The sequence below is a fragment of the Phaethon aethereus genome (genome assembly GCF_964289735.1).
Source record: "Phaethon aethereus genome assembly, chromosome: 4".
In the NCBI taxonomy this organism is placed as follows: Eukaryota; Metazoa; Chordata; class Aves; order Phaethontiformes; family Phaethontidae; genus Phaethon; species Phaethon aethereus.
The window spans coordinates 27007473-27032251 of NC_138578.1; the positions used below are offsets into that span (position 1 = coordinate 27007473).

The following is a 24779-nucleotide window of genomic DNA, read 5'->3' on the forward strand; positions in this document are numbered from 1 at the left end:
ACCCAAGAAATAGGACTCTGACTGTAGCAGATAGGGGTCATGCTGTTCGCAGCTTGCAGCCAGTAAGATACTCAGAGCCAGTGATGGTCTGGTAATTCAAGGAGATAGAACACACGAGCACAGCCCTTCGCTTGTGCTCAGCGTTCACTGTAAAAAAGGCAGTAACAGCCAACACTGAGTGATTTTAGTTCTTCCCATTCTGCAGTTACTCTGTTACCGATGGTATGAGTTGGTGAATTCGCAAGCTTGGTGGCACGTATGTGTATGTTTTAAAGTGGGCCTGCTGAAAATGTGCTCTGCTGTAATGTCACGTCCAAGTGGGTATATGTAGAGTCCGTAGCTAAAACAGTTCATGTGTACGTATATGTGAACCTGTGCTTTGGAAAATGGCAGTAAGGGGTGAAGTGTAAAAAAGTAGATGGAGAAACCATAAAAGTGCAGCAAGATTGCATCCATTCATTAAGTCTTTTTTTTTTATTTGTTTTTAAGGAGGACAAGCTCTTGCAGGGCAACACAAATTGGACAGGGGTCCTAGTTAATTGGGCAGACGGTTTCCACTCAGCTTGCAGTGAGCACTGTCCTTTCTAAGGGAGACGTGGGGAGGTCAGATAGCAGACTTGTTTCTATATCCTCTGCAGCAGACGGAAGAGATGGCAGGCTATGGAAGAAGAGGCATATGCTTTAACTCCTTGAAAGATTTAGCAGCAGACACTCTTCTCTGGCATGCCCTTAAAAATAAGCAGAAGATTGGCTACAACAGGGATTCTCAAAGACTTGCATGTGGTTGATCACATCTTTAACACACAGCAGACTCACCTTCCTTCCATTTCCATTTATGTGAACCACATGAATTTTTACTAGTGTAAATTCTGAAATGGTCCAAATGTGCTCAGCTCAACTAGGTTGCACTTGGTTATTTCTAATTACGTTGCTGGTGGCAACCTCTTCGTGTGCTACATGCATGTGCGCTCACAGGTACAGACTCTCTCTAACAGCGGACCCTGCTAGCTTGGATGGCTCCTTCTCCATTTCCAGCTGCTTTCATATGTACCTCAGGTCCTTTTTTGTAATGAAACACCTGCATATCTTTCAGAAAGCTGGAGGTAGAGTCTGCACTGTGTAAGCAGCCGGTTCTCTGCAGACTGCTAGCATTTTTATTCACAAGACACTAACCTGAAAACTAGTGTTTTAGAAACCTACTGGTAGCTTTCTGGAAGGTGCTCAATAAAAAATGGAATAGGAAAGGACCTCACTGTTTTGTGATTCTGTCACCTTACTGTTTGCCTGGTGGTAAGTAACAATAAATATTACTTCTGCAAGATCATGTTATACAAAGAGCTCATTTTACCTAAACCACTGTGCTTGAGCCTAAACATCAACTTCAGCATTGCCAAAGACAGGAATGAAAACACTAATTTTAGATTCCCTAATCCATTTTTTCTTTGGCAATCTAAGCCAAGGAGGGTGCCAAAATACATGGCAGATTTATACGCCTCTAAATTTATTAGCTGCACTTGCAAAGAAGTTTTAGAGTCTTAGAAAACATTTATTATCTGAGAGGAGATAAACTATTGTCCCTAACTGAAATCAAAGGACTTTTTGCCATTTCAGGCATAGTTTTGCTTGTCTGAGTGGTCTGATTCAACACATGGGGTGTGCAAACTATCCAAGAAATAACGGCACAGTGCCTGTTACTAATACAGTGAAGAAGCCATCTCTGGATAGCCCTGGCATTTGGAGCGAAAAAATATAAGGAAATACATGGTTAGGAAGAAATCACAGGTTGTCGCAGACCTGTTTCTCACCGCATCCCAGGACTTCGTCAGCATCAGTAATTCATCTTTGCTTCTCTTTCTTTCAGGGCCCTCCCGGTCCAAAAGGCGAGAAGGTGAGTTGATGCATGGGTGACACTCACAAGGTGAATGGAAAGCCCTCCCAGCATGAACTAAAGACACCGTTTGTATTGACGCAGTGCAAATGTTAGATTGTGTAAGAGAGCTGGGTGGCACACAGATGCTGTGTTAAACCTATCATCTCATCTTTCCACTTTGCAGGGAGATCAAGGTGATCAGGGCCCTCGGGTAAGCATCTTAAAAAAAATGTTACACTTCCCCTTCGCTGAGTAGGCAATTAGTCTTTAGTGCAAAACTAAATTAAATACACTGTCTGAGCTAATTATGCTTATTAGCTGCATTTACCCTGCATGTTGAAGTAAATGTCTGCAGGACAGTAATACTGAACATGACCAGATAGTGTCTGGGAAGATTTGAGTAACATAGTAAGTAATGCATTAAAATATACAATTTCCATGATGGGTGGAAGCAGGTTTCACAGTGATTTTGCTCTGCTGTATAAAAGCTGGCTTTCCTAACCAAACCTTTCAGTTTCCCCGGCAATGTTTTCACGCCTTGCATGGGCTCCCACAAAGCAGAGGGCCAGTGGGTTTCTAATAAATGTACTTCTAGATTTAATGCAAAGTGTATCTAGTATTTAGTGAATTATAAACAAATATCACATATGCATGTATAAGCTCTTTTTCCTGACATGTATCTATTTAATATTTTTAGTAATAACAATATTATCACCTTTTAAATAGATCCAGACAGTTGGACAGAAGATGGTTTAGTTGTGGAAATATAAAGGTTCTTTTAATTTTTAAATATCATGTTTACTTTAACAGAGAAATAGATGAATACAGGGGTGGAAGTTCAGACTGGCTGTGCCAGTTCATTCTTCTTTACATCTGTGCTTCATTAGAAAACATTTGGTTACATTGTTCTGATGATATAGTGACTCCCTTTGGTTACACATTTATAAATTTTTCCATAACAGTATGTTCCATGGATTTTTCTTTTTCTGTCAACTATGTGAAATATTTTGAATTTGCAATTTTATTTTATTCTACTATTTTGTTTCACATTATTTTATTTTATTTTACTTTCGGCAGTCAGTAAGATTATGTAAAGTCACAACATGCTTTTATAGCTGAATTTGTTATTGGTGCTACCACTGTTGTATTACCTAGAGGGTTCAGTTAGAAGTGCTGTTATGCTTGGTGAAATGAGTGCACATTATAAAGCCAGAGGCCTATTAGTGAACAGCTTTAAATATTATTTCCGTTGAAACGCAAAAAGAAGAATTGGAAAGGTATTTAAAGAAATAAAAAGAAAGTAGAGAGTAACAACGTGAGGAGCATGTTTTATCTAGGCTAACTAATACACAGACTGAAGGTTCTGAAGAATGTAAAACTTTCCCTTTAACTTCTAAGCAAATTTGGTATCTCTCAGAAGCCGGGCTGGGCTGCATATTTTGGCTGATATTTCCCTCATGGGGAACGTGAGGAGGGAGGGCAGAGGCGGAGAGTGGAGCAGTGGCGGTGGCTTAGAGGAGGATGCTGCCTTCAGAAAGCGTAAGTCAGCGGTCTGTGCAAAGCTGCTTGCACTAAGTGACCTTACATTCAGAAGAACTGATGTTCGGTTCAGAATAGGAGAGCAAATTTGATGGAGCTATCAGAGAGGGATGCAGTAACAAATAAATATGGAAGAGCGGTGCTGTAAAGAATATTACATAGCTGAGGATAAGACTCTGGAATTATGAGTGTTGGAGAAGTTTCTAGGGGAAGACCCAAAGGTCTGCACACAGGTAAAACAAATGACGTGGTACCAACACAAGGGAATGATGGTGCTGTTTTTTCATGTGGCAGCATAAAACAGAAGAGCAGAGGACAGTTTTGGAGGGAAAGCGAAGGTGCCAGAGCCTCCACTGGCCCATAAATCTTGGCAAAATGTTGGAGAGATGCAAGAGCTAGAAAGCGGTTAAGCATGTGTAGCTTTCAGTCCCTGGGCTGGAAGTGTTGGCAATACCCAATGATATAATAATAACCCAATGCATGTTTGTTCAGTGTTACCTTGTAGGAGGAACACCTGCAAGGACTGCAGAGGACTGTCTGCTGCACAGGCGGTTGTGTCCCGCTTTGCAAGACGTACCCCCTGCACTGGCGGGCAGTAGAGTCCTCACTGGACCGTACAAATCATGGCTATGGCTACTTTGTGGTTTTGTTAAATCAATGCAGCTAAAAAGCAAAAAATATCCAGCCGAAGGAATTCACATTTAAGGACATCAGAAAGTTATATCTGCAGCAGCAGCTGGCAGTTGAGACTGAATTCTATATCTGAATATAGAAAAGAAATTGAAGAAGGTCAGCAGTAGAGAGAAAAAGGTGCTGAATAAGACCTTGTGGGCTAGCTGAACCTTCACTGGTTGTTTATTCAATGCATACTGTAGTAACATACCTCCTTTTTAAGTATATGGGCGTAACGTAGATGATTTGCCCGGTGTTGCTGGTTTTCCCTTTATCTTTTTTTGAAGTGCATTTGAATGTGTTCTACAGGATCTTCTCCTTTTTTGCCTAGTGTATTTCACAAGTAATAAGTACTACGATGCCTCTGACCATTTTATGTTTCACGGTACAGCAGTTATCTCTTCTGATTACTGTCTTTAGGGTGAATCTGTTCAACTTGCTGTGCTGGGGATTTACAATATAATTAATGGAAAGTATATGTATAAGCCAGTCATGCACCAAATGAAACTAAACCCATTTAAACCTGGTTGGTTACCTTTGCACATAGTTGACTGTCACTGCCTATGTAAAAAAAATGCTTTTGGAGATGCCACCATACCATATTATTTGAGATAAATATTGTGCCTGAAAGTGACTGTGCGATGGCATCAACATTTGGATTTGACAAGTTTGCAGACAGACTGCATATAATAGCTAAAAGTAATGGACGTTTTAAAGCTAATTAATCTTTTACAGATAAGGAGCCGGAATGTTTTTTGTTTTTCTATTTTTACATACTGGTTTGAAACTAGAATTTAGCTTAGCAATGATTTTTGTTGTTCCAAGTAATTTTTATAACTGAAATTTCAAAATTACCCTTATTCTTTATAAAAGCTATTTTCTTTCCTACAGGCATTTTCATTAGTAACAGAAACCAAAATAAAATGTAAAGACTGTCCAGGTCAAGATGAGACCTTAAAGTCTTAAAATCCTGCTGAAATGAAAAGAAAGATATTTGTGAAACAAGAAATTATTGCTTTCTGTCCCCACCCAAGTTTTCACCTTGGGCTCTGAGATTTTTGAGAGATCCTTCTTTCTGAAGCGATTTCAAAAATGTAAAAACAGTAATCAGCTATCTTGAAACTTCTTATTCACAGTCACTGGACACATTGAGTATATACTGAACTGCCTTGAATTTGAGGTTTTCTTGAAAATATGTTCAATAAATTAATACATTAGTAGGAACCCAACCTTGCAAATACTGCCTGGAGGTCAAGCATTTGTATTTTTAGAATAATGGGTCTGATTTTTTTTGTGGCTTAATCTACCTATGCCAATATTGCCTGTAGAAAATGTGAGCCAACACAATATTCCAGTAGCGTGAGTGATGTCAAAATTCATACCCTGAGTGTGAGTTTGAGGAGCAGATCAATATAGCTTTTGGTCACATAAGACCACAGATAAGGTAGTGGTGGATGCATTCAAAAGTCCTGACCTTATTTGAAGAAATGCAATTTCTATCTCTTTATATATTTTTATATCAGATCTCTACCCATCACTCTAAAGTTCTGGTAGACTAAACATTTAGGTCAAAATGCAGAACTAGCTTTCCGCAATACCAGTGTAAGAAACAGTAATGTTAGTAGATCTTTTGGATGCTTTTGTTTTTGCAGACGACAAGGCTTCATGACATGTCCATGGAGATTTGCATTACTGTACTGAGCCATGACCGAATTAAAAATGATGGGGTTTAGCTGTGGACTATTAGAATAAATGCTGATGTCGGTCCACTGCTCAGTTCCAGTTGCTCAGCTCTGCCACAGTTTAAAAAAAAACCAAAAACTCTGAAGATTTCATAATGGTAGGATTACAACGGATATATTGTCCAAGTAGAGATTGTACCCTGATTAATGGGAATCGATCTTCAAAGGTAAATGTTTGGGAAGGGAAGAGCCAGTACTGATTGTCTTAGTCAATCTGTTCTCATCCTTCTGTAAATGACATAATAAATATCTTCTGTTCTTTAGTTCAGATACTTGAGAGATTCCTTGCATATCAGGTCTAGAAATCATCAGCTAGCAGCTGCTTTTAAATTGGTTTTGATCTAGGTACAATGAGACACCACCCAGAAGCCATACTTAAGTATTTCCATAAAATTATTTTTTCCTTTTGATATGTTTAAGTAAATTTGCCTAGCAGCTGGGTCTGCACAGAACTGATAACATCTCTAAAATATCTTCAGCAGAAGAGATTAAGTTCTAGAAAAGAAGGGTACTCAGATGTTTATTTTATTGTGCTAACCTTCACTGACTTGAAGATTAAAAAGTTTCCTTGCGTACTGTTGAAAAAGTTAGGTTTGCGTAGTGATATAAAGTGCTTTTCTATTTAACCCTTGCCTCTTCCGTGTTTACTTTTAGTACATTTGCTACTTATTTGCTGCCCACTAGAGAGAAACCATTGTTTTATGATAGAAATTTTGCAGGTTCTACTCTTCTGTGCTGGCAAACTATTTAAAAATTATCTAATATTGACAGAAATGGTCCCGGAAGCACTCTGTTTTTTTCTGAAATAACTAGACACAAGTATGTGTGTGTATATACACATATAAGCTATCTTTTTAAACTGAAGTATTGCTTCATTTGTTACATTATAGGCACAACTTTTATAAACTGTTCTGTATTAAAGGGAAATTAAAGATATCCAAGCAATACATTTTGCCATGATTTTATTTTTTCAGAAAATTTTAAAAACTCTAGTTTTAATATGTGTATATTATTATTAGTTAATATGTTTCTAAGGAACGTATAATAAATATTTTGCGCCTTTTCCTTCTCCTATCGACAATAAATGGAAAACCTATATTGCTGTCATTAGAATCAGTACCTCATTCATAAATCAGAAAATACTAGTTACTGAGTGATGATTAAACGATGATCATTAACTTTTCACCCTCTTTTAAGGCCATCTTATTTTGCATCGTGTTTCATTTGAAGGTTGACATCTTTTTTTTTAGAAAGGAACAGATTTGCTTCACAAAATAGATAGTAGTAGGTAAATTAATCTGATGTCTTGCCTTCACCAAAGGCAAGACTGCATTATTTGGAGGCATTGCTAGCTGTAGTAAATGTAGGTAAATCAGTGATGTAATAGGAAGCTTTGTTCCCAAACAGTGCACGCTGCTAATTTTTATCCTCATTCAACATCTTGTCAAAGCAAAAATGTATAGTATTATAGTCAGAGATTTATGTTAATTAAATATAATTTTACATAATTTAAACATATTCTTTGAATTTCTTCCAGGACTGACCTTGATTATGTTTGATTATACCCTACTAAAGTTTCTCTTATTTTCTTCTATAAATACTGCTCCTGAACTTTATCTGCGTTAATAGAAGGACTGTGTAGCTTTCATTAGCATAAATTAGCATTGTGCCCAGCTTTTTCTTTTCTGATTAAATACTCTTTGGTTTTATTTATATGAGTATACTGCCAAAAGCTGTGGCAGAGGTGGTGATACAGTGATGGTATTCCCTTGAGTTATATTATTATGTGTGTCTAAAAGCATATTTTCTGGTTTACTAAGTGTTACTTCAAACATATAGTACAAACACAGTACTGCTTTGAATTCATGCTTTAGCAGTATGACTACCCACATAGTTGTTTATTCTGTTATTTATTGTCCTGTGTAAAGCAAATCATAGTTCAAGTTATAAACTGTATCTAACCACTGTTTCAGACTATACTTGTAGCGTGCCACAATAAGACGGCTAAAAGAAGTTGAGCATTCCTTCTGTTAACGTAACTTCACCAAAGCAGCATCGTTGAGAAAACTGCTGGGCGTCTGGTTTAATGCCAGTTTGTCTGTGAGCGGTTAATTTAACTTCTGAGACTTCATTTCCTTATCTGCCAAAAGGCAACAGGGATATTTACCTACTCCATTCCTGGGACTAAGTATCTGTTCTGCTTCACTAGCATTAGGCGGTTGTGGCTCTCCTGTTCTCCATTAAGCTGAAACTAGGGTAACAAATTGGAGCAAGGTAACTTAGAGCTCTCTAACTAGAAGAGGTTAGGAAAGAACTTGGGTTGTACTGGCTGCCAACTTTGAAGCATTGGGACACTCAGACTTGAGATGTGCCTCCTTTCAGAGTTCACAGGAGCATGCTTTTGGCTGTAGATGACTCTCTCCGGGGCCAAGATATGCCTTTGATGTTCGGCTCCTGAGGTTCCCCTGGGGAATGCAGAACAGCTGTGACACTCTAGAGAGTGCCACATACCTGCTCCCAAGACGAGGATGTTGTCATTCCTGTCTTAAGAACTAGGCAGTGCGTGTCTTCACTCACCACCAGTTGGTTTGCCTCTTGCCCCTTTTTAGTAGTGCCAGAGGAATGGCGAGGAAGGAAGTCTCTGTGCATCCTGTTCCTTTTTCTACAGCCCTGCCCTGTGACTGAGAAAACATCATGTGGCCGTTTTATCTCAAGCCGTAGTTGTCACACAAAAGTGCTGCAATACTGAACACTTGAGTTAGACCAATTAGATTGAAAACAACGCTTTAAAAGTATTTCATCCAGTCCTAATAGATATCACAGAGGTGGCTTGAACCACTTACCTGTGTCACATAATTGCAGCGGGTATAAAATCTGAAGCAAAACATAAGCCAGGAGAGAAGATTTTTGCTGTGAGAACCAACTGGGTTTTGGGGAGGACCAACCCTTCCTGAAGTTAACTGGATGCCTACCACCAGTTTCAGTAAGAGTGGTAGGTTTGCCTTCAGGAAGGATATTTTGTGTAGCTCAGGTGGCTATCACTCATCAGAACTTGCGACTGAGTTGTGTGGAAAAGCTACTTGCCTCACTGAAAATTCATGTAATCCTAGGACCAAAACAGAGAAATGCTGGCTTTTTCCAGTTTTGTTCATTTTGAGTGCAGTGTCGGGTAGAGTTCACTGTGAAAACACAGAGGTCATTACAGAAAATAACACTTTTATAATGATCCGTTTATGCTAGTTCTAAAACATTATTTGTATTGTTTTAATACAAAGTATGAATCATTACATAATGCATTCACATTAAAACTCTTCGCTGAATGGTTGCCTAAGTGAAAAGAAATTCCTGGATGCTTGTCTTGCTGCGGTGCGCTGTTTTAGTTAGCAGATTTGCTGATGGAGAAAGCAGCAGTTACGATAAAAGGGGTTATATAAAAGAGCTCCTGCTGAGAGTCCATGGCACTGTACAGGGTGATACCAAACACTGTATTCCCCAGAGCAGGTACAATAATTAGCTGCAGGAATGGCACTTGGTCTGAGGGATTAATTAGACCTGGAGGTGGTGTTGGGGGGAGGGAAAGCAGCCATAAAGAGTGTCAGGATCACTCTGGCCTGAAGCCTGTGTGATTTGATGTGAAATAGCAGCAGCTGGCTGTAACCTTAGGAAGTGCAAGTGAACAGCAGGTGGTAATTCCTGTCTCATTTACCATGTCTTCACAGGAACATGTAAGCTTGTGCAGCTCGCGTTTATTGGCAGGTCAGAAGGAAAATCCTAAGGAGGACTGTGACACTTACTCTATAAGCAAATGCAATCGTCAAAATGGAGCGGATACAGCGTAGTGTAAAACCAGTAGTGCTGTTTCTTAATGTTATTATACTTGCCATACAACAAGGTTATGATGACCTTATACTACTGACCTCGTGTAGACCAGTGCACAAAGCTGAATGCGCTGGGAAAAAGCTAGGACTGCTAGTGGGAATTACATCTTTGAAGGCTGTGATGGATGTAACAGGAGAGCTATTTCGTCTGAGTAAAAAATCAGACAGAGGAAATGATATGATGTTCTGGCATCCTTCAGTTTTCTCAGTAGCCATTGCATGGGGACAAGTAGGCTTTATCTACATTTCCAGGTAGGTAAGCAGGACACTACATTATGCGGTCACATGCCTGTTAGCCTCCACCAAGAATCATGTTTTGCTTGGCATTTGGGCAAAAATTGCGGCGAGGCATGCAACAAATGTGCTAATTTAGAAATTGTAACCAGCTAGCGTTTCAGGGTGAGCTTGAGTTGCTGTCAGCAGAGGAATTTAGTGGACCAGTGGTCGCTGTTGATCACTGCAGTGTTTTGTATTCTGTCAGGGCCTCCCAGGGTGTAGAACGAGAGCCCTTCCTATGTGCAGTTCAAGAATCAAACCAAATAAAGAGAAAATTGAGTAACTTCGAATCCATCGTTGAGAACAGCTTTAGATAGAGAAAAAATAAAACAGATCTAGGGGATATTTGGGGCTATATTTATAACAGAGTGACAGGAAAGGAAGAGAACTCATTTTGTGGGAAGGATAGCTCTTTTTATGCCTTTTTAGAAGCTCATTGTGTGCCAACATTATCTTTCATGGATGCCAGAAGATGCAATGCCTTCTAAAGCCTCCCACACATGCGAAAACTATGCACCCATTATAGTTTCTTTGCTGGGTTCCATTTAATATTCCTGTGTTTCTGGTCTGTTCCCAATATGCGTTGCATACGGGGAGATGATCCAGGTCCAAGGGGGCATCGCATTTCTCTAACCATTAGGTCTGAGATTACACCTGCTTTGGGCAAAGGAAAGAAAGCTTTGTCCAACTTGATAAAAAACTGAAAAAAGTTTCTAAGCTGCTGATGGAAGAATAGGTTTGTCCCCTTTTCTCAAGTGTTGCTTATATAGGCAGAAAACTTCAGTACTGATAATTACTCTTGAACATGTCTTTGTGGTGTTTGGCAGCATTGAGAATGCTGGGACTGATCTATAATATGCCCTCTGTAAATGTTTTTGTGTGGAGCTATACAAAACTTTCAAAATTCTTTAATTAAAAAAAAAAAAAAATCTTTCATGGTAAACCAGTATATTTTCTGATCAAACTTCTTTCTTAATTAATTCTCAGCTCTCTTTCATGTTCAAGATTAAAAAAATCAAACCTAATATTTGCTAGTTTTGAGTTTCCATTTTTTAAAAATTTTCAATTGCACATGTGCTACATTTAGAGGTAACTGAAAATTACTGTGTTGTAGTCCTAAAGGCTGATGTGTAAAAATGAAGCTGTTAGAAGATTTTCAGTGTATACCTTTTTTTTTTATACACGAGATTTAAGCTTTATTGTTTGCTACTCAGATTTTAGTTCTTTTGTAGATTTCTTGTTTGTACTCATTTCCATTACATGGGTATTGTAGTTTTATCTAGAGGAGGAATGGACCATGTGCACAGCAGGGCTAATGAGTCACAGATGTAAAGATTCTGGCATATTACCATCTAATAACTTCTTTAACTTATATTCCATAATAAGATAAATGCAAATTCGATACATCTGTTTTCTAAATGATGTATCATTCCAGTCTTAGCAGTGTCTCAGGAGTAAGTTGCTTTAAATGTTTGGAGGTTTAGCCTTTTTTGGATTTGTTTTCTTTTTATTTGTTTCTGAAAAGGAGATTTCAGGTCACTGAGCAATGCAGTTGCACCACAGTTCATCAGAACGAAGTGGGAAGGCTGGTAAAACTGCCAGTGGCTTTATGGGATCCAGTTAGAGGGTCTCAGCTTCCTCGTCTCATTGGGTGTGCATCAGAAATAAAGCTGCTGAATGCAACTCAGAGGTGCTAGTGAAGGACATGAATGCATCAGGAAATTACTCTGCTGTTTTTGTAAAGACCAGCGTGGTCTTTGTGATCCAGAGGATCTCTGATGTGATTGCATGTGGAGATGAATAGAGCAAATATTTGCCACGTTAAAAGAATCCGCTGCAGCTGAGAGACCTAGCAGGCTGCTGTTGCCTGTTGCTGCTTCCCACCAGACAGCTGGGCTGCAAAGGGTTTGCGCACCACGGCAACGTTGCCCCAGCAGAGCCTTCGTGCAGGACTTCTTGGAAGCCAGTTTGTCGTCTTGGAAGACACCTTCTTTTTGGAGGTGCCAAGCTGCAACCCGGCAGCCATGCGCTCCAAGCCTCACAGAAGGGCTGTTCTACCAGCTCCACCTCATAGAGGTGGCATGTGTGTGTGCACACCTGTAGGGAGCTTAGAGCTACCGGGCTGTATTTTATTCTGTGTTCCTCAGCCTGATGTCTCTCAGCCATTGAACAAGCCTCTGCTTCAGACAGCATGCAATGCTAAAGGCAAGGAGAGGACTTGGGGATTTCTTTCTTTAGGATTTCACTGCTCAACTGTATAAGGTTTCAGCTTTATCAGGTCTAATTCGCACCCTACAAGACAGCACAAGAAAGGTGTTGAACTGAGAGCAAAATTCACCCCTTGTTTGGTCACAGCAGGCCGTGATTACCACAGTCGTCTTTTTTGTATCAGTACAGTACAAGTTCTGCACATGTTGGTAGAGTAGGATATGAGAAAGCATATGCAGCACACAGCGCTTGAGGGGAAAAATTTTGCCCTGGATATGAAAATGCTGCTATATACGTCTTGAAAATGTTGACCTTGGCCATTCCGGACTACTCAAGATCTAGCAGTAGCTTGTTGTTCAGTGTTTATAATTGTGTATGTACTACCAGTTTATGTGCTGAATGTCATATGTTAAACAGAATGTGACGAGCAAGATGTTAATTATACAAAATGCTTCAAAATCCACCATCACTGCTGTCAAGTTCTGCAGCAATCCAGAGTCAAAGCTTTCTGCGTAGCTCTCGAAGTGCTGTAGCACATTTTAATTGAAAATGGCTCAGTCATATGCTGGCTGGTAGTCTAACAACTGTCAAATGGGGTTGGAACTACATGATCTTTAAGGTCTCTTCTAGCCCAAACCATTCTATGGCTTTATAACAATTTATTGTCATTTTAAGGAAAGTCACTTCTGTGGGACTGTCTCTTCTAAAATCTCTTGATATTCTTGTTGTAAAGCAACAACCTGCATCTGCAGCATAGTGCAAACCTAACTCTGTTTCCCATATGACAGAGAGGCTGTTTCCTGTCAGTAGGCAATGTGGGGTATACTAAACATGGTGTTTGTTCTGTTCGTCTGTTGGTAAATTGTCTCTGTGCTGTTTGTGTTGTGCCGTTTTCGTACCATGTTATGCTGTGTCCCTAGGGTCTGCCAGGCTTCCCCACAGTCGCTGCTCTGCACAGTAATCAGATCCTCACCGTCAAGGTTTGTGGCTGACGTACCTGTTCAGTCAGGTCTCTGTATCAGCATAAAAGTGCACATGAAAAATTGTTTTTACTACGGGATACCAGTGAATCCTTATGGTGGACCTAAGTCAACCTTTGCGTTGGTGTAAGTACTCCTGACGGGAAGCATGGGATCAAATCTGTAACTGTGCGGTGTTACCCCCGGCAGCACCCGCATTCCATGTGCTCTTGGTCAGTATTTTATTTTCTGATGAGATTTGTCTGTAGTTCTGCTTCCCTGAGGCATACAGGAGTGTGGAAAATGGTCAGTGAATTCTGTACTAGTTACATACAGAGTCAGCTATTTGTGTTAGATATCAGAGCTTTAATCTCTACATACTGATTTTTTAAAACACATTTGCAAATTAAGCAGGAAGGATTGAAGCAATCTGGTTAAGCTAGAACTCCAGTCCTTATTAAAATGACACCATTCTTCATGGCACAATATGCTGGTTAGAAAATCTGACTGAAAGTTGAACTGGTGCTTTGTCTCTAGAAGCTTTGCTGAAAGAACAGCATATAAAAATACTGATTTTTAGAGCCCGGGTAATGAAAAAATTAATACAAGTGAAGAACTCTCATAGGCAATCTGGGGAGAAAAAAGTTAAACAATTAATTCATTGTATATGGTCAATTCATAAAGCGGTATGTCCTGTACATTTCTTCAAAAGAAAATGCACAGTTTCTCCCAGGCAGAAGCACCGGTTTATATTATTTTAGCTATTAAAAATCTAATGAATATGTCTTTATTTCTTTCTCGGGCCTTCTGATGTCTATTCTTCAATTCTCTCATCTCTGATCTTCAACTTTTGACCTCACCTGCCTGATCAGATGGTGTTTCCTAAAATCAATCATGGGTTTCTCTCTGCTGATCAGCAGCTCATTAAACGCCGCCTCATTAAGGTAGTGCTTCATCTCACTGGAGTCTGGTTCTTCTTTACATTCAATTTACTCTTTGCTGTACCTTTTTGTCAGATGCCTTCTTATAGCGGGTTGTTCATCTGAAAATGTTTTGGAATGAAGCAACTGTTAATGATATTAATGATTAAAAGGCTATGGGTAGCTTTGCTAAATGGTTCAATTTTAAGGTGCACTCAGCTTTTTTCAGTGGTTTGCAGTGGTGTGCTGGAAATGAAATAACTTAAGCACCTTTTTTTTGTGTCTTCTTTTTTTAAATGGGAAGATAAGATATTTTGACAGTTCTCTTGAAAATTGGCTTTTACAAATTAATAGGTTTAAATCATTAAGGGAGTTAGCTAATTGTCGCTATAAAACAGCTCCCCAAAACAGATGAAAAATTATGTACAACTTTGTTAAAAAGCAGCTATTTTCCATGCTTATTTTTGAAATCTGTCCATGCATCATTGATGGGCTTGGCAAATTGCCGTGCAAACTGTATGTTCTTGCACGTGATGACTTCTCTTTTTTACCTCAGCTTTGCCACGGTTATGTCAATGATGAAGCAAACAGCTGCTTATTGAAAACAGTTACTTGATCTGGAAAACTGGAGGAGTAAAATATTGCAAGGCTACCCCAAATTTTGGCATATGTCCTGTGGTAGGACAAGCAGTTTAGAATTTGAGCCTTCTTCTCTGTGGCTGATTGCACTGGCCAGATACAACCCCCTGGTCTTCAAGTTAAAGTGCGGTCTCTGCTATAAGGAGTGAAGAAGCCAGTGGCCAGATCATGGCCGCTTCTTCCAGCCTGTCTTGTGCTCTTCCTGGGTAAATCGATGTCTTTTTGTGTGATTGATTCCTCTAAAGCAAACTTCTGACAAGTTTTTCGTCGGTTTAGGGGGACCAAGGACAAGCTGGACCCCCTGGGCCTCCAGGGCCACCAGGACCCAGAGGTCCCCCAGGAGATACCGGCAAAGATGGTCCTCGCGGGTTGCCTGGCATACCGGTGAGTTAGTCTGTTGCTCTCATGGTGTTCAAATTACTCTCAAGTGTGTGCCAGCTCAGTTTCAAATACGTTTTCTAAGGTAAGATGGGCGATTAATACACGTGGAAGCTGAGCCGCAGACAGATTTCATGGTGTACCTGAAATCCCCCCCACACAGAGCAAGTTCATAGCAGGGCCAAGAGTAACACCTAGGTTCCTTGCCTCCCACCCCTGACAGTTTCCCCACACATTCTAAGGTTTCTCGGTTGCTCACTGATGTTTAATAGTTGCGTGAGGAGGGTCTGCCCCTCTCCACAAGTAGCAAGTGTTTCTACTCAGGCTTTGAGATAAAGCTGAATTTGAGATGTCATAGCACGGACGGGCTTGACTTCCCGCTTCCCAGTGATTTAGCCTCAGAAATCATGGAATTAAAGTAATAAACTGCTAAATGCTGCCCAAAGCATGATGAAGTTTGGAGTCAGATTCTGCCATCTTTACACAAGCAGAACAGTACCATTTTCTTTGGCTCATCCCCCATATCTCATTAGAAAAACCAGCAAAATCCAGTGTATTGCTTATTGTTTGTTTTAGGCACAGGATCAGACCCACCGCCTTTGGCACTTTGTGACCTGATGATTAAAGACTTTTTAAACAGATGTGTGAACATGGGATTTTTTTTTCTTTTTTTAAGCACAATATGAGTATGGTTTTGGTTTATATTTTGTAGCCTCCTTAATTATAATTCTTTTGAAAGAAGTACCTCTCTTTTCATCAATGCCGCTGTGTTATCCATGTGGAAACGGAATCACAGACGGGAAGGAGGTGTGACAACTGAAATGCCACATGTACAGATGCACACCCCCCCTCACACCCATGATAAGTAAAGATCACGGCCGAGAGGACACATAGGGAACTAGCGAGGTGAGGACCAGCAGTGGAAACAGGAACAGGTATTTGAAGAAAAAGCATAGCTCGTCGTTACGTGGGGCGAGGACAGGATCTCATAAAATTTCCCTGCAGGTCCTTTTTAGGTAAAACCAAGAAAGAAAATATCTATGCTCCTCCTGTTCTGACCCTGTTCAGGTCTCCTCATCGGAAATTATGTTAACCGTACAAATAGAATGTGATGACAGTAGTAGGACTCTGCTAAAATTTCCTGTGCAAATCCAGCGAGGCTTGGCAATTAAGGCCTGTAGTCCTCCCAGGTTGCTTCTGTTGTTTTTGTGGTTGTTTTGGTTCGGTATTTTTTACCACCGTTGCCCTTACAGGTTCTAGCTCAAGGTTATGAAGTGACACTAAAAGTTTGTTGCTTCCATTGTGATGCTTTGCTTTGGCCACCTAATCATTTCTTGTTAGCCCTGCAACACATCAGGCTTTGGGCCTCATCCGGGCCTCCCTTGTGTTCTTTACCTTGTTCTGGTGAAAACAGAGTGCCTTCAGCAGAATTGCTTCTGGTTTGACGTAGTGAGGGTGAGACTGAAACCAGAACCCGTTTCTGACCACAGTGGTGCCATTTTTATAGTTCACATGCAAGAGGCTAGGAGAATCAGATGGTGTTGCTGATTGCAACGTGACTGTGTGTTGCTTGGGGTTTTGTGCTTCTTAGCAAAGGGAACATTAGTGTTTCTCATAACAGGAAAGTAATGCATTTTATGCAATGAGGTCATTCCATTTTATAATAGTTCTGTAGTGATTTTGACTTTAGATGGCAAGAGAGAGTTTCTTTTTATAGTTTTTTTAAGCTGTGGCTATCTTAAGCCCTATAGCATTATGGAAAATCAGTTCGTAACGCTGCTTTAGAATCGGATACGAACAAGCACTCGGACAGAAACCATCCCGACTGCTGACTGTTGTTAGCATCCTGCTCCTTGCTACTGTCCTGTACCCTCAGGTTAATGTTGCTGATTCTCAGAAGGGTGGTTCCTCCATAGCTATGTGATACACAGTCAAGGGGGAGAGGGAGAACTTAGCTGAGAGGTAGTGACAACTTTGTAATTTTAAAAGGCTTGCGTGGACCTTTGAGCTGAAGAGCTGAACAACAAAACAGTAGCCACACTGTGTTATGAGTAGGAACGTTGCAGCATCAGACAGCTCTAGGAGGAGGCCCTTACAGTGGCCAACTACCATTAGAAGGCACTTGCTTCCTCTTTTGAAGTGCTCAGCAGAGCAGGGGCTTCTCTTCCAGCCTGTCCTTCTCAGTCAAGGAGCTTTACAATCACCAGAGCTATAAGATGATGTTTTGGCCTTTGTTTTCCCCCATGCCCATACACTTGCTGTGTATCCTGAGAAAGTCAGGCAGCCAAGGTAGCAAGGCACAGGGAGCAACTCCAGCCACCATTACTTTTCTTCCACAGTGTAGCAGGGTTGAGGAGCAGTCTGTGTGCCCACACATCTCCATCTGTGCCCACAAATCTCCATCTGTGTCAACACCAGCTTGCATCCCAGAAGTGTGCATCCTGTTACAGATAATTAAAGTTTCTAGAGATGAGAATGTGTTGGTTTCTGGGGCAGGATATCTTTAGAGCTGGGGAGGTAGAAATGTTAGGGAAATGCTGCCTATTTCCAGCAGAGAGAGCATCGAGGAAGAGTAGGCGTGTAAGAAGGGGTTGTGCAACTGCCTTCTAAGAATTTTTTGGATGCCAACAGAATAACCTGTTGGAACCAGAACATACCTGCCTTCCTACAGAGTGATGCCTAGAATAGGTGCTTTCCCTTTGCATTGCACAGACACCAGCACAAGACTTTGAAACTTTAACACCTCCAAAAAGAAGTAAAAGGAGAATGAGTTTTTTTGCTGGTAATAAGACAATAGAACTCTTGAAATTATTTCACCATTATTTCCCATCATTTATGGGGATGTCTTGATGCTCACTTCAGGCTGTGTGACTGCTGTATACATAAGGTAGCAAGCCTTCAGAGTGAGTTGAGAAGTCCAACAAGCTTGGGCAATTATCTATCAGAAACCTATGCTTATGTGGTTTCTCTCTCTCCTGGGTATCTCTGTGTGTTTGCAGATGATATGTGTTTGCTTCTGAATGCAATGCACACATACCCAGAGAGGCAGTTCTGATTCTTTTTGGTTGCCAAGAACAACATCATCAGAACAGTTCTCATCAGTTTTTTGGCAGATTTTCTTTTATGACAAAGCTACTAAAGAAGATCCTGCTGTGGTGATACAACAGCACATGGACTGCCCTATGCTCTGTTGGGTTTACGAGGGAGTGATCTGTAAACCAGATCACTGAAATGATAGGAACTCTGTTTTTTTGGATGGGTATTTTTAGCCCATATTATACAACTGATACATTTTACTGTCTCTGCAGACAGTTCTATGTGTTCATATGGGAAGAAAGGAGTGAAGATAGATTCTGACTTGAATTAGAGTTGTGCTCACAGAGAGAGAATACATTGGAAGAATGCTGGGTTACTGTTTTGAAAGCCAGTTCAGGTATTTAACAGCTGAGTAATTATTGCATGGCTTCAGAATCCCAGTATTCATGAGTTTATGGAACATGATGATTTGCAATGGTAAGTTATGCCTGCTGACTGAGGTGATGACAGAGAGCAGTAATTTTGGAATATGTAAACAGTGGGATTCAGCACAGATGTGAAAATAACCTTTTTCTGTGTCCTTTAGCACCACTGACTGGAATGGAATATTATGTTTGGAACCAAGGGACAGAGTCAATACTTAACTGTTGCCTTGAGAACTATACCATTATATGATTGTGAAATAGTACTTTGCCTCTTAAAACGTCTGTTATTTGGCCTACTAGTTTAAAAAGCAAAAAAGTAATATATTTAATGTGCAGTCAGCTGCCATACCTGTTTAAGAATGGAATTTTTAAGATACTTTATTATTAGGTAGAAAACTGATTTCAAGACATGTTACTGAAATTATTCACTCATTTTTTTTTATTTTAAGGGTGAGCCAGGGAAACCAGGAGAACAAGGATTAACAGTAAGTACTCTTCCAGTTTGCTAAGAAACTAGCAGATACATGATATATACGCTTTTTAAAATGTGAAATACCAAAAAGCTTCATAGCTGTGTATTTCCTAACCTTCCTTTGTCACAGACTATTTGAAGCCTCATTTGTGAAGAAAACATGAGAAAGACATCTTCTTTTTCCATCCAGTCGCCTGTCATATACGGCCAAACTCGTTCTTTAAGCTTGCAGAAGTAGAGGGAAATAAAACAGTGAAGGTCACAGCAAAGCAAAACCAGAACCAAGCCAGGTCTTCCCAGTTCCTGGCCCCCACTTATCAGTGTCTGAAGTTGAGCTGTTTCCATCTTGAGACCATTGAGCAGCACAAGAACCATCTACTTGTTTTAAGGGCCAAAATCCCAGCTGTCTCTGTGGCAATAGCTCTGGCCCTTCGCCTGATGGAACAGTGAAGGCACAGCACAGCATACTGAAACTCTCAGAACGTTCTCCCCTCCTAAGGTTTTGTTTTTTTCCTCCGTGTGTGGGGGAATGTAACAGCCAAATTAATGTATTTTTTACAAATATTCAGATACGGGAGTAGATATTTTCTGTTGCATCAGGAACTAATTAATCCTATTCATTTGGAAGCAAACTGAAGCTCCACTGGTTGTAAATCAGCTTCAGCCACAGCATAAGGCATCAGAAGTTTCTGCCTGTCACATATTCCCAGAACTGTGAAACATGTGGTGTTTTTTTTTTTTTCCCTTAAGATCTCCCTAAACACTCATGGTCATTCTTATTTTTATGAGAGATGACAGAATTGTAGCCTGTGGCATGTGGTTTTGATTCCTGAATGCTTCTGAAGAGGAAGATTATATGCTCAGCAATCAGTGCAAATATGATTGCTATCTGTTTGAATTTATGAAGTTTTAAATAGTTGTGATGATATTTTATCTTGAAAAATTGTGAAACATTTTGAATTGACAAAATCCAATATTTTTTAGAAGAAAAAAATAAGATTCTGAGACTTGGAAATACCTGTTGTGATCAGGCAGTTACAGTCCTCTACCTTTCTATTTTGAGATAATGGTTTAAAAAGCCAAAATCAAAGCCTCCCAAAGGTACCACCTAGTGTTTTAGCATGCTTTGGGGATCTTTTTTGTTCTGTCCTGTTTCTGAGGGCCTGTTAATAATAGATGCAATAGCTGGGAACGGAGGGGGGTTGTTTGTTTTGTTTTATTTAAAATATTATCCTATTTGACCTCTGGACAAAACTCACTCGGATTCTGCAACAGTGTCTTCCTTCTATACAAGATCAGATCTTCAGGGTCACAGAATCCCTGAGGGCTTTTAAGGCAAAACATAGTCTTGTCACCTTTTAGTCTCCATGTTGAAAAGATTCCCACTGCTCTAAAGTAACCATCTGTGTGTAAGAACTAAAGAACTGCTACTGATCTGTTTCTCTAAATGCAGGTGTGTTTGACTAGGGAGAAAAGGTGTTTTAAAAATCAAATCAACAAGCTTGAGATAAAGACCCCAGATTACATGAATTTCCAGCTCCAAATGCCTGCTCTAAAAGCCAGTCTGATGGCTTGAATGTTAGGTTGTGTACAGATCAAGTAAAGAGCATCAGAGTATCAGAGAGGTAATTTATTTCTTTTTATTCTTCTTGGTGTTTCTGACATACTCTTTATGCCAGTACAGATTTTCAGACTCTCCTCCCTGTGAAAAGTGCTACAATTATTCAGGTGCTGTCTGGCTGCTTCTGACATCTTCCATCATGCCTTCCATCTGACATCTTCCATCGTATCTTCGCTCAGATGTCTCTCTGTTTCCATATTGGAACTTGAGACACTACTGCAGAAATGGCTGATTTCCCCACAAGTATGCTGTGAACTGTGTTGCCAGAGCAAATAGGTATAATTTGCTGTGCAGAACACAGACCTTTGCCTACCTGAGATTCTTTTTCTACATTATCCATGTGTTATCTTTTGAAAACAAAGGAAAATGGAGATCTCTGCCCAGAGGAGCTTTTACGTTAATTCTGCAGGAATTCTTTTGTCAGGATTTGCCTTTGTTCCACACCAAGAGTCTGAAGTCCAAATTAGCTTTCTGTTTTTTCTTTCTGATGGAATTGAAACTGTGAAGTCGATGGGTCCCATAAGGTCCTACCAGTCCTGGTCTCCCAGAAGCCTATTTGTTGGGGTGTACTGTGGTTTCCTACTTGCCCACATGTTCAAGGCCATCCTTCCAGGGTGGAAGCAGGATACAGCCAAAGAGAGCACCAGATGCTGTGAAACAAACCCTACAGTTTGGATGTACTTGCTGAAGGTTGTGGAAGCTGAAGTCTATTTGTAGCCTATAGGATCTCACTCAGCAGCTTTAAATCCCATGGTGCTGTTTGAGTGAAGAAGAGCTGCAAGACTGACGTCTAGATTATAATAACAGGGATAGAAGCTTTTCTCTTTCAAAAGTGTTTTTAACACCTGTATTTGGTAACATGCCTTGGTATTTCTAGATGAATGTACAGGCTATTGATAGAGCTGGTAAACTCAGTTTTAACCTGTGAACCAACAGTAGCACAGCTTGAAATTACTTAGTTTTCTATTTTCTCTTCTTACAAGAAGTGGAATAAATTCTTGAAGAGCACAAGATAGTAGATAATGAAATAACAGTGTTTTCTAGCTTTTGTCTCAGAATGTACCACAAGCCTATTGAGTGAGTTGTGACCTACTCAAACAACATGTGCCTTGATTCACAAAAAGTTGAAATAATTTGAATGCATTTTAAGTTCTGGGAATGTTCATGTTCTCCTTCCAGTGAAATAGGAAATCCAGTGGCTCTAGTGAAGACATGGCAATTTACTCCAGATGAGAATTCTGCTGCTGAGTTCTTCTCAATTTTTAGTGAAGTTCTGTGTCAATAAAGAAAAAGAAAATCATGTTTCAGATGATGTGAAGGAGGGCAATAATAACATGTCTCCCTCTCAGGCAGGGGAGGTTTGCTTGGACCATGTACAGAGAATGACAGTGTTTGAGTTCTCTGGCGTGAGCTCTGCTTTGGTACAAGAGAGCTCAACCTATTTTAGGTGCACAAGGGAAATTTGCCTTGAAGACAGGGATTGGCTTCTCTTTTTCCCCATTTCCAATGTAAGTATATGTGGGTTGGGGCAGGTGGTGAGAGGAGAGGTTTAGGAAAGCTAGTTGTTGCTTGCAGGGGTCTCTCATTCCCTGTTGAAAATCTTTACAGATTGTCAGAGCGCTATTGTGCTTCTATTGCTATTCTATCCTTGTGGTTGTAATGTTCGGGAGAGCTGTTTGCAAGGTTTTTTGGCTGTATGTGTTGCTGAGTCAGGAAGAATCTGTTTTCTCTTTGAGCCAAGGGAGTTCAATTTCTTTTTAGGTGAGATGGAGGCTTAGGTTTACGTTAGAAAGGTGTGACTGTATGCATCTTTAATATTAGAGGGGAATGTAAGAATTACTAGTTAGTTGCAATTTGTGTCTGGTTTCCATGGCACTTGAAAGCCCTGCAGATTACTTTCTACAAGAGTTGAAGGTATCATTCCTCCATGCAGAAAAGATTAAGAGAATTCAGAGGGAGGCCAAGCAGTGGGGTGACCAAAGGGATTAAGTTTTGAAGAGTTATGTGGAACTAGCAAAATGTATGCTATGCAAGAGGGAAGGCCAGTAGTTTCCTTAGCTTTTCAACCTTTTCAATTAAAGTTGTGTCTTGCCTCTCGTAATTCATCCTGTTCCCCATGCCATTTGTCTGCTCTTACTGGTGATAATGACTCTTAAATACCATACAAGAGTTTTTCTGTTTTATCTTCTCATTTTCAGAATGAATCCTAAAATGAATTTGTGATTCTTTTCTACCCAAGAGCTAGGATTTGTGGTTGCAGACTATTCATGAGAACTTAAAGTGAGTCAGTGATGGGAAATCTCAAAGGCTGACTCTGATAAATCAATATTTTCAGATTCATAAACTGCAACAGGATAGAGGGTGTGCATGGGGTGTTTTTTGTTTCTAATTTCCACATGGAAGAGTTTTTGGTGCTTTTATGTTTAAAGTATTTTAAACTAGTGCATAGTAAAAATTTGGAAGATATTTGCAGTGTTTTCAGCTCCTTGGAAAAGAAGTAAATTTAAACGTTTAGTGTATAAATCAACCACTTCTTGTCAGTGAAAAAAACCCATATATTATTTTATCCCCCAAAATTGGCTATAAAGACACATAAGTAATTTTACAGATATTTTGCATCAACAGAACAGTCCAGAATAACCAGAGAATTCAGGTAAAGGTGTCTCTTTGCAAAAGAAAACTACACTGTAATGATTAACCCAAAAGCAAAATCCCTCTGCTTTAAGATACATTGTTTTCCAAACTAGTAGTTTTGTGCTTATACAGTCTTGCTGGGCATCTGTTCAAGAAAATAAGACCTAATGTTACTGCTTTTACTAAGTATTCAGAATAAAGAGGATGTTCTTCCAAAGGGTATTGCTATTTCTGTGAAAGACTGGAAAAGTGTAACCGTGCCATTTAAGTCTGCAAAATGTCACATCTTTAAAATGAATTAATATTATTTTTTACTCTTAGGTTAAAATGAACAAAATGAACTCGCAGGGACCAGGCAGAACTTGACTGGGAAGTGCTGCTGGCTTCAATTCAGCCTTTCAGGCCAATGGCCAAGGCCAGATCCTCAGCTAGTGTGAATCTTCATAGCTCCTCTGGGAAACTACTAATTGTGATTTTGTTTTCAATGGCCAGAGCTCTGCAGCAGCATTCTTTGTTTCATTCTGGTAGCAGGTTCATAGTAAATTTTAGAAGGTGTTGTTCTTAAGCTGTTTAGCACAAAAGTTTACTAAGAACTAGCAGATGAAATGGAAATTCTCAGCCTGTGCCTCTCACAGCAACTACTCTTTTTTTCCCCCAAAAAATTGGCCTTAACTTGCAGGAAATCTCAGGAAAAATAGTCTCTGGCATTTTATAACCTCTGTACTTCGGTAGTGGCTGCCACAACAATGACTATGGGAATGATGATAAGAAGCTCTCCCTGAGCACTAAGTAGTAGTTATTGCTGCGCTTTTCATCAGTTAAGGTAGTTAGCACAGGAGGGGGGGCAGTGCTTAATCAGAAGTTTTATGTTTCCCATCATAGTTAATCTGTTTTCTTAGCTGGTTGTTCTTTTATCTAGGTGATTCATCAATACTAAAGCATAGCACATTTCAATACTAGTACTCTAGAAATTGCAATCTTTATGAAACACTCCTCAACCATGCAGGAACACATTTTCGGAACCACATTGTGTGCCTGTTAGACACAGAAAATGGGATCAGTGGGTAGAACATAGGCTCCACTGAAATGCAGATGAATACTTTGTATGAAACCTGTGCTTTCCTCTTCATGTACATCTGCTAGTTCAGGATTCCTTCTTAAGTTCATTATGTTGTTAGACTGCTAAGAAATTGGTTTGTGGGAGTAAGGAAGTGATCGTCCTCCTGTACTTGGCACTGGTGAGGCCGCACCTTGAATACTGTGTTCAGTTTTGGGCCCCTCACTACAGGAAAGACATTGAGGTGCTGGAGCGTGTCCAGAGAAGGGCAACGAAGCTGGTGAGGGGTCTGGAGCACAAGTCTTGTGAGGAGCGGCTGAGGGAACTGGGGTTGTTTAGTCTGGAGAAGAGGACGCTGAGGGGAGACCTTATGGCTCTCTACAACTACCTGAAAGGGGGTTGTGGTGAGGTGGGTGTTGGTCTATTTTCCCAAGTAACAGGTGATAGGACAAG

The 24779-nt window shown here is 40.1% G+C and overlaps 1 protein-coding gene across 1 annotated transcript in view; it reads left to right on the plus strand.

Annotated features, from left to right (window-relative positions):
* The window catches only part of COL25A1 (collagen type XXV alpha 1 chain), a gene marked incomplete at its 3' end in the record, with an annotated part of 329066 nt that overhangs the window by 223764 nt on the left and 80523 nt on the right, over positions 1–24779 (plus strand). Inside the window, exons 8-12 of the mRNA XM_081999113.1 lie at positions 1862–1888; positions 2055–2081; positions 14017–14088; positions 14980–15087; positions 18992–19027. Of these exons, the coding sequence (XP_081855239.1) occupies positions 1862–1888; positions 2055–2081; positions 14017–14088; positions 14980–15087; positions 18992–19027 (270 nt within the window). The remainder of the gene's footprint in view (positions 1–1861; positions 1889–2054; positions 2082–14016; positions 14089–14979; positions 15088–18991; positions 19028–24779) is intronic.